We start from the raw sequence: 15,168 nt of genomic DNA on the forward strand, positions 1-15,168 counted from the left end.
GTTTAATTAAGAGTTTGAAAAATGATAAACAAGGAAAGAAGAGGCGGCAAATTTATAAGTATATCATAAATCATAACCGAGTAGAGTGTAAGCAACTTTGTAATAGTATAATGGGATATTTTATGATTAGATGATGGTAAATATGAAAGTATCAGTGTCAGGAAATATCAGAAGTGTGTATTGGAAAATGTAATCAGTGTGATTTTGTGGAATGCGATTAGATTTGTTGGGTAGAGGGAGGGGTTTGGTGAATAATTTTTACGACAGGTTGTACGTCAGATTATAAATAGTTGTAGTTTGTATATTTTTCTTTGCGTTACGTTGCGTCAGAGGTAATTAACTTGTTGCGTTGCGTTGCTGAACGTAAGTCGGCGATCGGCCACTCCATCATAGTAAACGGTCGTCGGTCGTGATTTGAGGGGGCGGCGAAGTTGTGAAGTTGTCGGCGGGCGTCTTGGTTGTTTGTTTTTTGCCGTTCGGTAATTACCGATAGTTGTTATTATGATGATTGACCTCGTGATGCGTCAGCAATTGCATAATAACGTAATTGGTTCGCTTACCGAACGTTGGCGAGCGTGTGCCGCCTGTTCCTCAGATATCTGTTGTGGTACTTCTGTAGCTCCCCGATGGAGCCCTGTTCGGCCTGCATCTTGACCGTGGCGGTGGAGGAGGCCTCGCTGGAGGTGGTGCTCGTGACCGACCTGGTGCGCTGTCCTTTGCGCGCCTTCACCGAGAGCGTCGGCGACGGGGATTGCACATTCCGTCGCTTGCTCTTGTAGCTGGTCCTGGCGGCCAGCGGCTGGAGCGTGGCCTGCTCCTCGTCGGGCCAGGCGTCGTCGAAGGGCTCCTCTTCGGCGATATCCTGGAGATGGGGCGACGGTTGACGCGCTCTTATCGGACTCTCTAACGGCGGGACTGGCGGGGAAGGGGGGGCCGCCTTGCCTTCGGCCGGGCCGCACCAAGGCAAGCAGCACTTCCAAACCCCGACCAGCGTGGCGAGTTACTCACCCTTCACCAGAACAACATCACATCACCTGTTGCCGACCGCGCGCTATCGATTATCATTTATTGATCGGGCACCCGCGAGCCTCTCACCAGGTCCTCGACGACGACGGCGATCATGGCGCGCCACCACGTGTGCACGGTCCGGCGGGCACTGAGCGCTCTATTTCCGACCAGTCGGAGGAGGCGCGCTCCGCTGACGCGCTGTGGCGGTGGTGGGCCCGCGCTCCGGGTCCCGGAACTCACCCCCGCATCGTCCGCTGGAGGTCCCGTCCGGATCACTCGACCGACTTGTCCCGTGGCCCTCGCGATCACATTCCCCCGATCGAATTCATCCTAAAAATAGCGGCGGTGTTGGTGTTTTCGAGAGCGTCGCACGCGCCACACGCCGCGAGAACAGCTGGGCTAGTACTAAACGACGCCGGCAGTGGCGCTACTCCCCTCCGTCCCGAGAGCGTCGATGCACGACGCGAGTGGCGGCGGCGAGAGGGATGTTTACCGCTTCGGGTTGTATTCGGTTGATCTTGAGCCGGGAGATCAGGTGTGCCGGCTGCACCGGGGGCGCCCGCCGACGCCGCGCCGGACCTGAAAAATTATCCCCTGACCCGGAAGAGAAAGGACCAAACCGCGTTATCGGATTAAGTTCGGGACTGACGGAACAAATCTCATTCTCTCGAGGTCATAATTAATTCCGTGACCTTAACTACCCCCTCCCCTGACCCTTCATACTTTTCTTCCACCACCACCAAACTATGTACCTCCAACTCCCAACTAATAATAATTAACCATTGTCGGCATCACCCGCAAAAAATATCTTTCGACAATTTGGGAAAACCCATCTCGAAATTTCCGCCAGTTCTATTTAAAATTTCACCCAAGTCATAAAGTAATTAAACTGAAAACTCTTGCAAGTTTCGAGACGGCTCATTCATAACTAACGTTCTCAGAAAAATCGCTTTTCCAGAGTGCTCTAAACATTCACACTTTTAAATTTCAACACCGCCGATCTGCGCAACTTTACAGATTTTCATCAAATCGATTATTACTACTCACCGTACTTGAATTGTTTGTTGTTGTAAAGTTTACATAAATTACTACATTATTTTGCACTTAGATACAACTTGAAACTTTGAATATACATACTTGTTATCTAAACTCAAAGTCCAACGCACCAATTAAAACTAATGATTTTGTAAATTGTACAAACGTCGTCACTTCACCGCTTAAAAAGAATCCATGGATCCGCTCTTGTCCAAAAAAGCACCTACAAAGAATTTTCAACGCGCCCTGAATTTCAATCGTTCAAATATTTCAGATGTTGGAATTTCCACCAACTCTCTCGACATTCCGGGAAACTAATTATATCTTTGAAACGTTTTTATTGGATAATGCGTTCTGAAAATTATAATAATGAAAAACAACACATTAAAATTATTGTTCTTTGACGATCCGAACAATATATGGTTGGAAAAATAACAAAATGTATTTGGGAAGATGAACAAAAATTATCTCATGAAATTTCGTGTATTTGGTTGTAATTAATAAATAACAAGTAAAAAACAAACAATTTCCTAACCTCACTTTCGGGCATTCCCATTGCCATCTAGAACACAAAGCCGCAATTGTTTTGATCGTGACGTAAAGGCTTCATCGAAAAACAAATTAAACCTCCAGGATTTAATAAAAACAGTAAAATTGTTGGTTAGCACTCTTTTTTTAGTAAAACGATGTGTTTAGGCTTTACAATTACTGTCTCGTGGAGTAAAATGCCATTAATGACGCGAAAAGTGTCATTTATGTGAGGTTAAGTTTGCGTATTTATTGTTTTTGCGTAATTTTTACTTTGTGAATCATTTAAATAACACCAAATCACAACAAATGCTTCTTACATCTTAATTATATGTGTAGCAAATATTTTTTCAACTAAATTGTACTTACAACGACTTACAACGACTTACAATCACGAAAATGTTGATAAATACCCTGGTATCAACTGAAATTATTATATACACTTGCCATCAAGCTTTTGCTTATCTCACAATTTTCCAATCTTCCATAAGAATGATTAAAACACCGCATTTGTTACTTTCTGAAAATGTAAACAAATTTTGACGTTTGGCCTGTCTCGTGACGTCACACGCTGTCTGGCCAATGGCATTTCTGTTTTATCATTGTCTTTTATGCAATACATATTGCTACCATTTAATAAACTAAATATCCTCGCAGCATGATCATTTTTTCCCGAAAATTTACATATTTAACCTTATTTAAAAATCATCATCTGCGCCATTTTATTTTTTGTTTTTTGACAATCATCAAATTGACAAGTTACCTGGTGCTTGCTTTATTTCCGTTAACGTATGACGTAGCTTCATTAGCTGTCAAACCACAGATGTCAATATCAATTCGGCGAACAAGCAATGGTGTGATTTATGTTTTCTGCTGTTTCAAATCTAACCGAGATCTTTCCTGGTTTTCTTAAATGTGAGGTTATCTAAGTATTTGAAGGAAGTGTCAAAGTACATCGACTAATAAACGGCTCGTGTTTGTAAATAAGAGAAAAAAGAGTGTGTGCTTAAACCGCACGACAGAAGTGAAAACTTGTATGACTCCCGTTATTGATTTTAAGTAATATTTTTTCTAAAAATTATATTATTATGGATGATAGTAGGTACTTGGAGGAATCAGGAGCAAGGCATAAATAATTAATATTATTTAAATCCAATGCTGTTTTTAAATGAACACCAAAAATCTGTATTTTTCCATAGAAACTGCAAATACGCCCGCTTTTAGAGGTAAAGAGACTGGCAAAATTTGTGAGGTTAGGTTTTGATGTGTAAGTTTTATTTTGGCTTTATTTTCTTGACGATGATTTGTTGTATTGAACAGAACACAAGTTCAAGCAAGTGGGACCAATCATTTATAGATACCCTATATTATTATAATTTGTTCATTTTTCGCTGCACATTTTGCTAAAAATTTTTTTCCAATAGATGAATTGTTGAAGCCATATAATTGAGAATTACCTATTTATCGAGTGTTTAGCGTTTTTATACAGGGTGTTTCACGAGTAATAATGTGTCCGGCGGAATAGAAAATGCAACCCACAACACATCAGGAGGAAAAGCCGATATTTATCGGCTCCATGTCCAGGTTTACGTTCCAATGTATTGTGGGTTGCGTTTTCTATTCCGCCGGGCTCATTATCATTGTGGAAGTGACAACTGACGCACAGTTGACTGTTTCTCGCTATTATTCTTTTTCATCTATGGTTTCTCGCTCGTTCCGCTAAACTCGACCCCGAGATTTTAGCGTGTTGCGAACGATCTTCTTAGCGTGTTGCGAATGATTTTAGCGTGTCGCATGAAACTAATTCACTGCCCGGGAATAAAATGTATGTGGTACTATGCCGGCCAAAAAATTTTGGCCGTCATTGTCTGTCAATTAAAAAAAAAATTGTAATCCGTACTTTATTGTCATCATGATTACCGTCTTGATTATAAACGTTATTTTTTGGGTGGTAAATTTCAAAACTCAAAATTATTTTGTCATTTCTACTACATAGAACGTTTACCTCAGGTTATCAATGTACGATTGCTCTAATTTTGTTCATTCATGTCGGATTTTTTGAATATCTGAGCTTCAAACAGTTTAAATTGATTGTCAAAATGACAAGAATCGAAAGTAGGGTTACGATTCCTAAAGGTTTATTTACACTTTTCTTGAATGTCAAGAAAGTGACGGCCAAAATTTTGTGGCCGCCATAGTACGCCTAAAGAAGTTTTCACTTCAAAAACTTCTTGTCTTGTGCTTGAGCGCAAATTTTTTAAACGCTCGTTATATTTTTTCTCACACAGTGGAATCCCTCAAAGTTCTATTTTGGGTCCGTTGTTTTCCCTTATTTTCATCGATCTGTCTTAAATTGTCAAGTTTATGCGTGCAGATGTTGCCAGAGTTTTCCGTCACTTCAATTGATGATGTTGTCCAATTCCAGGAATCTCGACAAACTGCGCTATTAGTGCGTCTTGGCTGCCGCGTCAACCTAAAGCTATTTCTGCTGTTTGAATCCTTTTTACCCAACATCTCTGAAATAATTTCTAGTTGTAAACCATCGAAAACACAAATTCCGAATTCTCTTCGGAACATAAATCTTGATATGGTAATTTTCGACTTCGGATGTCTGAAAATCTGGAATTAGTGCGTCCGGTTCAATCCGAGCTTCCAAATTTGCATAGTTTGACTGGCGTTAAAACAAACATGTCAGATGAAATTTCGCTTTTGTTTTGCGAAAAAAAAAACTTGCAAACAAGTCTCGTTTGAAACAGTTCCGTAAGTTTGGCCAAACCCACTTACGGCGTTTAATTAACTTAGCGTCGGGGCAAAAACGTCCTTTTAAGACGTTTTTTGTTCGCCACTTCCCGGTTTCATAACAAACCCCCGTCCCTTTGTCGGTCGCACAGCCCGACGAATAATTGGACAGAAATGGCCGTAACGACACGTGAAAGCCAGCCCAAATTGCAAATCAATCGGTTCATCCCTCAGCCAGTGCAAGAAACGAACAAGATTCCATTGAAAGAAGCCCGAAGGTCTTCGATTCGGCTCCAATGAATGAAACTTCAATTCAGCCTGAGAGCTTTGTGGCGGCTGCTGCTAAATATAATCGGGGTTGTCGCAAGCCGCCCCCGACCACACAAGATGACGGGTTTGGACCGAGCGAATTTGTCCGGAACGTTTAGTTTCGCGTTCCCTTTGTGTATTATTCATATCTGGTGAGCGCTCCCTTTTAGAAAAAATCCCCTTAAAATCATCCCCGACAACTTGCCAAATACCTTTCGTTTTCTTTTCTCCTCGCGCTGAAACGATTCTGATGGATGCAAATTGTATTTAGCGGTTCCGGGAAAGTGCCGGTGCGGTGGGAGCTCGCTCCGGGACTTTCGGACGTTTCTCCGGAATCCGTGTTCTACACTCGATAAGAAATTTCGAACCGGAATATCAATTAGGCCCAGTTTGAGACGCGGATTCTTATAATGATATCCTTTCCGGGGGATAACGTGCGAATATATTTACCTTCGAAATTGAGTTTCTTAGGCGAGTAAACAACTTCCGTCTCTTTTAACTGCGACGATTTTGTTTGTTCCGACGCAAAAAACGCCGCCCCCAGGATAATCTCGAGATTTTCGTTCGGAACACTCTTCATAAGTAAATTAGACCGGCCGAGCTAATATTTGAGCCAGACACGCACTCGCAAGTGTCGGCGACAACTCGCAAATATTTATCGCAAATAACTCAGACACAAACAACAATTGACGGTCTGGACAAATTGCTTCGGCGCACAATAACCACATTGTCGTCACCGCATCACAATTGAACCGCTCAAAAGCGTCAATTTAATAATTCTCGTTGCGTTGATTTATCGGATAAGGTCATCGTCGGCGGCGTGGAACGTCATCCGAACCTTCCCAAAAAAAGATCAATAGCGTATTGGACACGTGAAGGTCGGCGACAAGTCGCACGACACGCGAGCGCTCGCGGCGAGAAGTCGCGCAAAAAAATGAGAATGTTTTTCGTGTTCGACGTCCCCCGCACATTCTTATCGGATTTAATAACGGTGTTTGTTCTACGAATGAAAAACAAACGTTAGTCCGTGTATTGAGAATGATTCTAATGTTGGCATAATGGACCGGGATAATAACAGTTTGTTATTAAAGCTCGCGGAAGCTGTTTTCGTGATATGTGGGTCGAGATGAAAGCTCTCCGGCTGGAGCGACCACGAAAATCGGAAAGCATCTCGTTTGAAACTCGGTTCACGTAGCACAGCGGCCGCGTGAGAGGGAGAGTGTCGCGCGAGAAGTCGCACCGGCGGCTTTTTTATCTCGCTGAAAATTCCAGAACAAAGCGCCATTATAAATGAAAGCAGCGCCAGTTCGAGTCTTTGATAGACACGGGGTGGAAATTCAAAGAGTGTGAAACGAAATATGTCGACGAGAAAGAGGAAATGAGTCGGCGGAGTACATGCGCCCAGCTTTCGGCGCTATCGATCAATCCGCCGCCAACCTTTGAAAATAGCACGGGAGACATCTTCGAAAATCGCACCGGAGGACACCGAATTAAATCCTGCCGAGGAGCAATGTCGACCTTAATGGAACCGCTCCGGAGGCGCTCCGGGGACCGGGGGCGTTATGTGTTCGCCGCTCCGGGTATCGTTACATAAACATTGAAAATCAAGAAAAGGAGAATAACACGACGGGACGGAATCGACAACGCTTTTAGACGACTCGCGAAGCTTTTACACAGATCGGAATGTCTCGATATATGAAGTGTCAGATGGGGCGGGGATTGTCCCGGAAATGGGGGCAGAGAACACTGACGTCGACGAAAACGTACTCGCAACAACACACAGTAAATAAACAGTAAACGATCCGAGTTTTAGTAAATCGTGACGAATTTTTCAAAATTTTCAGAATCACTGAGTTGCATTTTTCAAAATTTTCGAAAAATACATGTTTATATTCAGAGTAGAAGGTCTTTTTGTACCTCGCCCAGTTGTCGGCCTTGAATCTCTGGGCTAGCCACAAAAGACTCACTTCTACTCTTAATGAAATAATATATCGGGCCTTCAAATAAATATATATTTAGAGTAGGCGTAGGCGACATTCTAATTCTGTTAACAGTGTAAAGTAATTCTTGTAGGTAACCAATTATTCTCCGGAGTTACACAGGTTACATAGTAAGCTTTTTCCCAATTTCATACTGTCATATTCTGTGGAGGGGGAATAGGGAGAACGCACTACAAAAATTCAAAATATTTTCTAACCTAATTTTATTTCGTTAAAATGTCAGACGTTTCTTGTGTCATTTTCTACGCTGGAAAAATGTTGCAAACAATTGAATTTCCATAGGTGGCTCTAAATACATATAAATTTATTTGAAGGCCCGTTACAATTTTTAAATTTAATCAAGGCGATCGTGACGCTACCATTCTCTTGCTATTGTTACTGGGAACAGAAAAAAATCGGGGAAAGCTGAGGTGACCCCGCCGCCTATTCATGAACGGCGGCGAAGTATTCAAGGGGCGATAAGGAGATAACGAGTGCGATTTTCGCTGACCGCCAGTTCTGCAAAATTTCTATTCACACTTGGTGGCATATTTATATTTTGCGACCCCCCGGCGATTCAATTTCAGCATGTTTGCGCAGATTCGCACCCCCTTTTGTATGGGGGTTGCATCACCGCCGACACATGCCGAGCCGAATCCGGGCCACAATAAGCCGTCAGTCCATCTTCATTAGAACGACACATGATTGATGGATCTGTCTTATTCTCCCCAAATATAAAAAAAAAACAACCACCACCGGGGAGTTCAGATAACTTACCCTTCTGAAAAATTATCCCGGTCGAGGCGAGGGCATCACGTCCCCCGAAACTTTGTTTGTTTTCCATTATTGTAAAACATGGCGACCGTTGATGATTGCGATGAGCGTCACGGCCTGGGGGTGTTGTTAAATTTGGTGACCGGCCTGGATGGGTTTGTTTGGCGACTTTTGCGATAAACTCCCCGCCAGGCTGATTAATGATAAGGGACACGACAACGTGGCATTTCGAGGTCATGAATTTTTAAAAGCAATCTTCGGTAAAAGGCGATGCCATGGGGAAATTAACATACATAAATTCAGGAGAGGGTCGAAGGGCTGCAGGACTGTCGAGGGAGGGTCATTAGTCCTGTCCTATCACCGGTGGTTTCGCCGCCGCACAATTATCACTCCGACGCCCTCGAATTCCGCAAAATGACAATCGCCCGTCGAGAGATGGCGCCAGTGTCTTCCGCTCACGCCACAATTGTACTATTTGAATCTGAAACGAATCGGCGAGTCGCTCGTGTTTTGCCAATTATTTAAATACGAATCAAAGCGAAGGGGATTTGTGCGTTGTGACAGCGAGAGGATTTCGCTCCGGTGCGCTCCCCCCATCGCTTCCTCTGTGCTGCACCAGGTGTGCTAATTCATCCACGTCAACGCTGCGACTTCATATTATAAATAATACGCGAGCTTGCATCGACCGCGCCAGTAATCGTCGTTTCAGATATGAAATTTATTAAGCGCACCGCGGTTAGTCGAAGAAATCCGCTTCCTGGATTTAATCCCGGATTCGTGCCCGGAGCGGTCTTTAACGACGGTCCCTAGAAAAGTCACTAACCGCAAGAGCACCCCGACGAGAACCATCGAAGTGCGACAAATCGCACGCGACCGCACCGCTCTCGAGACAAGTGGCGGCGTCCAATTCGCACCTCGTAAATACGGAAATTATCGAGGCAATTATCGAGACGCATCTGCTTCTGAATGTGGAAATCGATTCGGTACTTCACCAGGAATTGCAATCATCTGATCCATCTCCGCAGCGCCCGTCGCCGCCCCCACGAGATGCTCGCATTTGCGCCCATTGTCCACTGAATTTCCCAGTCGAGTCGGTTTAATATTCATGGCGGAAAAGAAGCAAGGACGGCACAAAACTCGCTCTCGGAGAAATAAATAAACCGCAGTCCCTTGGACACATCCTGGGAGGGTGGCGCCCCCTGGGGCGACGAACGCGTCTTGCGTCAATTAAAATATTCCGGTCGGCGAGCTCCTTGTTTTTTAATTAAAACACAGCACAGCCGCTTCGGAACGACGTGATCCTGTCGGGACGCGTTATCCTGTTCCATATGCAACGAGACGTGTCGGGAACGGGCCAAGTCGTGCGGAAGCAGAGGGGCATCTTTCTTGATAACGCTATCGCCGCCTCCACCTGTGGCCCACCCATGCGACACAATTCTCGCGACACTAGTCAAACGATGCTCCTGGCCGAAATGGAAGAAACGCACCCGACAGCGCCTCCTAATCCTGGCACGACGTCGCCGCAAAATGGCGAACTCGAAACGAAAGTGTTATTCCACCTGGAACGCGTACGCGTCCAACTGGAAAAACAACACTCGAGATTTTCTACCGTTGATCTCAGACACTTTCCAGATAAAAAATGAGAGTGAAGCACACAAACAAACGGAAACGAACAAGGATCTGTCACGTATTGCTCGGAGATGTTTTTCGTAGGCTCGCGAAGACGCTATTGATTGTGTTCTTGTATCGCGACGGGGAGTTTGGCGGAGTGAGCGGTTGAGGCTGGCGCCACCTCGCGCCAACCCCGCGAAAACTCCACTTCAAGAAATAACAAACGTAGCGTAAAAAATTAATTAGGTTCGCTATTTTCGCCGTCGGTTATGAGAGCTTGTGATTTTAATTACGACGAACGTAAACACAACGAGTAATTCCCATTAGCTCGGTTCTCATATAAAGCGGCGGTTTTGGTTTAAAACGTGGCTTCGTTTCGAGAGGATTCGGCTGCACCTCCAGCCCTTCCACAAAAAAAGACCGGAATTAGGGGCCGTCACTCCAGAGAGATACGAAGTAGGGTAGGCAGAGGCAGTAGTTTTATTGATCTTGCAGCCTGTTGCTCGCTCCCTACCTACAACGAAGTGAACTGGTACTTGACCTTCTTGCACGTCCCCTCGTATCATAAACAAATTTTTTACGGGACGCGCGCCCCCCACAGATAACGAAATCGAACAGGGGCCCCTCGGGCTCCGACCCGCGCACATATATAATTCATTCCGTTAATTCAAACAGACCGACTCGATTACCGATAAATTACAGATATAATGAAAGCGATTGACGTCATCGTGTTCAACCGGACTCGACGTTTATTGCTGTTCGAAAGTTTCGTTTGTACGAAATTAAGCGCGGCTTTCAGGCAGGAATCTGCACCCAAAGCGACATCTGTCAAGGTGTCTGCGAGTTGCCGCAGAAAATGTGTACAACGAGGAGGGTTCGAGTCCGGGCTGCGCAGAGTGAACAGGAACGGTGGGAACGAGAGAACCAAGAGAGAACAAACGGGAGAATCGAATGATTTGTTTCGGCGAGATGGCACTGTGAAGATCTAGCGCGCTGCGGAGGGCGGGTTCGAGTCCGTAGCGCGTTCGGCTACCCTCCGAGAGAAGGCGCCAGGCATTCCAGCTCGTCCACGCTAATTACGCGATAATCGATGAAGTTTCGGGTTCCCCGCGGGGCACTGGGCACGAGCGAGATATTAATAATGTTGATGACGGAAGGGGGCCGAGGGGAGCACTATACGTTTCGCCACTCAGCTTGTGGCAAATCTCTCGTCGACAATGTAAATAAATTTAGAAGAGAGTTGTCGGTTTACATGACTTCGAAAATTCATTTTGTTATTAATAATTCACGTCGTCGGCACGCGATGGCATCTGTTCGATTTTTCCTTCCCGACCTGGAGAAACGTAAAATTAAGGACGCGCACGCGGGATTACAAATTTCTAACGAACTTCACACACACCAAATACAAAACATAATGGAATTTGTGCTGTCTGGAGATTAGTATTGTTGCCGGCATTTAATTAAAACGGCTGCATCAGAGGGACTTTTCGCGGAAAGCGGATTGGCCAAGGGCTCGTATGAAGAATATTAAATAATTCTTCAGTTCCTGGCGATGCAAGAACTGTCCAACAGCCCGCATCAGCCGCTGCGAATTTTAATTATTGTTATAATCGCCGGACAAAGTAATTAAAGCCAATAGGAGCACGCGGCCGGCCACTTTTTATTTAATTAATTCGCAGTTTTACAGTCGACGAGTTTTAATCAAAACTTGTGCACAACTCCAGTTCCGGCGGACCGCCTGAACGTTTGCATCGATTGTTAGCAGAGTCGACGAAGAATCAAGATCCAAAAACCAGTAGACCCGTTTTGTATCGATTCGATGCCTTTCGGTTTCGACCGCGCACCTTACCCGCCGCAAACACGAACCGGAAGGATTAGTGGCGCGACCAGGAGGAACAGGTGCCAGCTGGATCCTGTTCTCCGGGGGCGAACTCCTCGGAGGTGTCCTGCGAAAGCTCGACTCGCCAGGCCCACGGGAACAGAGTATGGTGTTCGAGGGGTGGCACTTGTCGTTCATTAAATTAATTATCAGAGACCCTATTTTGGTTACGTTAAGTACGTGGGACGAAATCCCCACGATAACTGAATTATTAACAAGGATCTCGGTGAAAGTTCACCGGTCCGAGATTGCCCTTTTGAGAAGAGACGGCTCGTTTTAATCACGAGAAATATTAATGTGTAAAAAATTGCCGTGTTTAGGGCTCGCTTTAAGCCGGCTGGTCCCGTTTCCCCCAAGTCAACAAGTACTTTCAAGGCTTTTAGCGAATTCTGGTTTAGAGAAAAACGCGCAGAACGATCGCACAAAGAGGGATTTCTCCTGCGGCTCCCGCCTCCAAAGCCGAGTTATGGTAATGATTTAATGCAGGACGGTAGCGAGAATAAGCAAGATTCTCTGGTCGATGGAGTGCACTAAGTGCAAGGGTTAGACGGTGTTAATTCCGGCTAAAACAGTCCTAAACCGCGAATGGAAGCACTCCAGAGTCTCGTCGAGGTTGTCGACTTGTCGTGTAAATTTGCTCTGTCGACTGTGTCATTACCGGAATCGATTCTGGATTAGTTTGCCCGGATGATTAAAATTGTCCTATTTATTCGCCAACGGGGGCGGTTCATCTTAAGTGACCCACTCAGCGCAGTTCGATTAAATTGCGTCAGCTCACTATCGACACAACTTAATATTTTTCTGCAACAACAAGAGATCAATCAAACTGATAGAGTTCGAGTAGTAATTAGTTCGGCGTTTTGTTTGTATTTTTTTTCCAAACCGTCTCGAGGGAAAACAGGCGGTAAAAGCTCTCCGGAGAGATGTTTAGGCGCTTATTTGATTATTTAGGGAGGAAAACGGAGCGATAATGACCCGGTTCGAATTAAAATTAGCTTTGAAAGCTTTACGCGCCGGCTTTTATTGTCAACTCGCCCCGTCTCTCTCAATTAACGTTGCAAAAAACCGAGCTAAAAGCTCGCATACGCGATTTTACGGCCGGACTTACCGCGTCTCAAAAGAGCATTGTCGATTAGAGCTATTCAGAAAACGACAAATCAAAACGCGCACCGATTTATCCGTTTTAATTGACAGCCAGGGGACCCAATCTAATTATTTTGCTCCGACGAAGACGCTGATTAGTCAGCTCAAGAAACGTTTCCTGATTTGGGGCGAGATTCACAATCAAAAAAACAACCTCGAGATGGCTCCCGGCCATCCAATTTCAACTTTGCGAGCTTTGAACCACTCGGACCTGTTTATTTCGGTGATGATTCGGTAATGCCGTTTGTAATTAACTCGCCGCCGACCACTAATCAAAGGACGAGTGTTGCCAACGCTCCCTTCTCGCCTCCGAGCCAACCAGATTCATCACATTCGAGCTTCTTCCAAAGAGGCGTGCGCTTCGGAATGACTAACGCACCTGACACTTCACCTCCGCTCGCTGATTCTTTACCGACCCGATCGAGGGGAACTTCCAGAGAAATTGTTTAAAGCGTCGCGAGCTTTTACTCTCGAATCGAAGTGCTTCGGGTAATACGAGTTGTAGCGACAATTTGTCGCCGGAAGTGCCTTCAAAGGGGACACCTTCTACACATTAAGGAAATGACAATGTAATGCAACACTGAAAGTGCGAAAACAAGACACTGTAAAACACACATTTTTGATGAAAAATCGATAATCCGGAACAAATTACAGTTCTCTTTGCCTCGTTCCTAATTGTTCTGAAGTTTTCTTTACTTGCGTTCATCTTGTTTCGTTATGCGTTCTACTTCGTGACACACGATGGCTACTTTGAGGTCCCGTATGGGAGGTATTTGCCCCGCTCGCTCCATCGGGCTGTGTGAATCTTAACCGAACAACTAATCTGCTCAAATCTTTGCGCTCCAGTCATCACGACCCCCGTTCGCGCTTTTGCAACCCTGCACCGAGTCACAAATTATTGAGCAAAACAACACCGGACGTTCCCATGACAACAAATTTGTTTCAGCTGAAGCTGTATCAAGGCAATTCACAAATTGTAGGAGGGTAATGGAATTGAGCTTGAGGCTTTTGTTTGGTTTAGACTTTTTGGCAGCAAACAACAACACCAAGTTGTACGATTTCGTTCAAAGTGGAAAAACGAAACCGAACCAAATGGAGTCTAGTGTCGAGCTTCCGGAAAATTGCAAGTCTGAGACGAGCTTTTCGGTTTCTGAGGCGTAAAATAGACGACTAACAAAATTAGTCGTGTCTAAACGGTGTAAAATGTATTTACACACTTCGTAATGACGTCGTAAATCCTGATGCGTCGTAAACGTCAGTCGATTGGCAGACAAAGCGGGATAATTGTGTTTTCAGACGGTTTTCCCTCGTTTTCCGGTCTTAAACTTGATACAAATGAGTAAGTAATTGCGCAAGAACGAGCAGGTGGTGACAAAAAGACAATCGAAAGCTCGAGATTCTAGTCAAATCAGTTTTGAGGAGGGTCCTGAGCTTTTCGATCGCAGAAGACGGAAAATTCGGAAAAATCCAGTCGATGCGCATTTCCACGTGAAGTGTCATCTATTTTTGCAGAATTGAAACATCGTGAGCCTCGGGTGTGGAGGAGTCGGCAAGCACGCCGCCGCCAGCACCGACTCGTAAAATTGTTGCAATCTCAACATCGCCGCCACCCCCGTCCGATCACGAAGTGCATTTCCGTTCGCTGTCAAATGCCCCCGCGGAATCTGAGTCGTACAGGAAGCGAAAATCCTGTTTAGATCCTTGAACCTGGGGCCCTTGCAATCAATACGCGGCCGGTCAGGTGTCTGTCTATAAGCGATGTCGACGCTTTATAAATAAAATACACACCGGCGAGCCGGCATTTTTTTATCGCCCGCCTCCCGCAACGTATTTTCGCCGCCAGTGGCCGCGTAATTGGGAGCGAAACTTGCCGGAGCCGTCTTCGACGGGCGGGACATGCTAAACCGGACTTGGCTATCCGGAAACGTGAATAAAACAATAACGTGATTTATAGAATTTCTGGTCCCGGGAAATGTGGACGAGGTGTTGCGAATCGACCAGACGGAGAAAATGGGAAAGAAGGGGAGCCCGGAGGCTCGCGAGGAGGGGAGACAAAATTATTTTTTCCGGAGTGTTGGGAAATCTTGGCGGTTTCCATTAGCGATTAGAAAACGAGATTCGCTCAGTCGCCTATAAATTTTTTGATAAAAGCTCGGCCGTTCG

At 45.1% G+C, this 15,168-nt stretch overlaps 1 protein-coding gene across 4 annotated transcripts in view; it reads right to left on the bottom strand.

The window, feature by feature from the left end:
* Positions 1 to 15,168, bottom strand: part of dnc (phosphodiesterase dunce) — a 120,821-nt gene that overhangs the window by 103,811 nt on the left and 1,842 nt on the right. Inside the window, exons 1-2 of one of the 4 annotated variants that reach the window (XM_069040487.1) lie at positions 1,009 to 1,384; positions 561 to 862 (exon numbers count right to left, since the gene is read on the bottom strand). The exons of 2 other annotated variants lie outside the window; for them this stretch is intronic. In XM_069040487.1, the coding sequence (XP_068896588.1) occupies positions 561 to 649 (89 nt within the window). In that variant the 5' untranslated portion in view covers positions 650 to 862; positions 1,009 to 1,384. Of the gene's footprint in view, positions 1 to 560; positions 1,385 to 15,168 lie in introns of those variants that run through there. One more of the 4 variants, XM_069040486.1, reaches the window with a different exon arrangement.

Source organism: Tenebrio molitor, chromosome 3, assembly GCF_963966145.1.
Source record: "Tenebrio molitor chromosome 3, icTenMoli1.1, whole genome shotgun sequence".
NCBI classification, from domain to species: domain Eukaryota; kingdom Metazoa; phylum Arthropoda; class Insecta; order Coleoptera; family Tenebrionidae; genus Tenebrio; species Tenebrio molitor.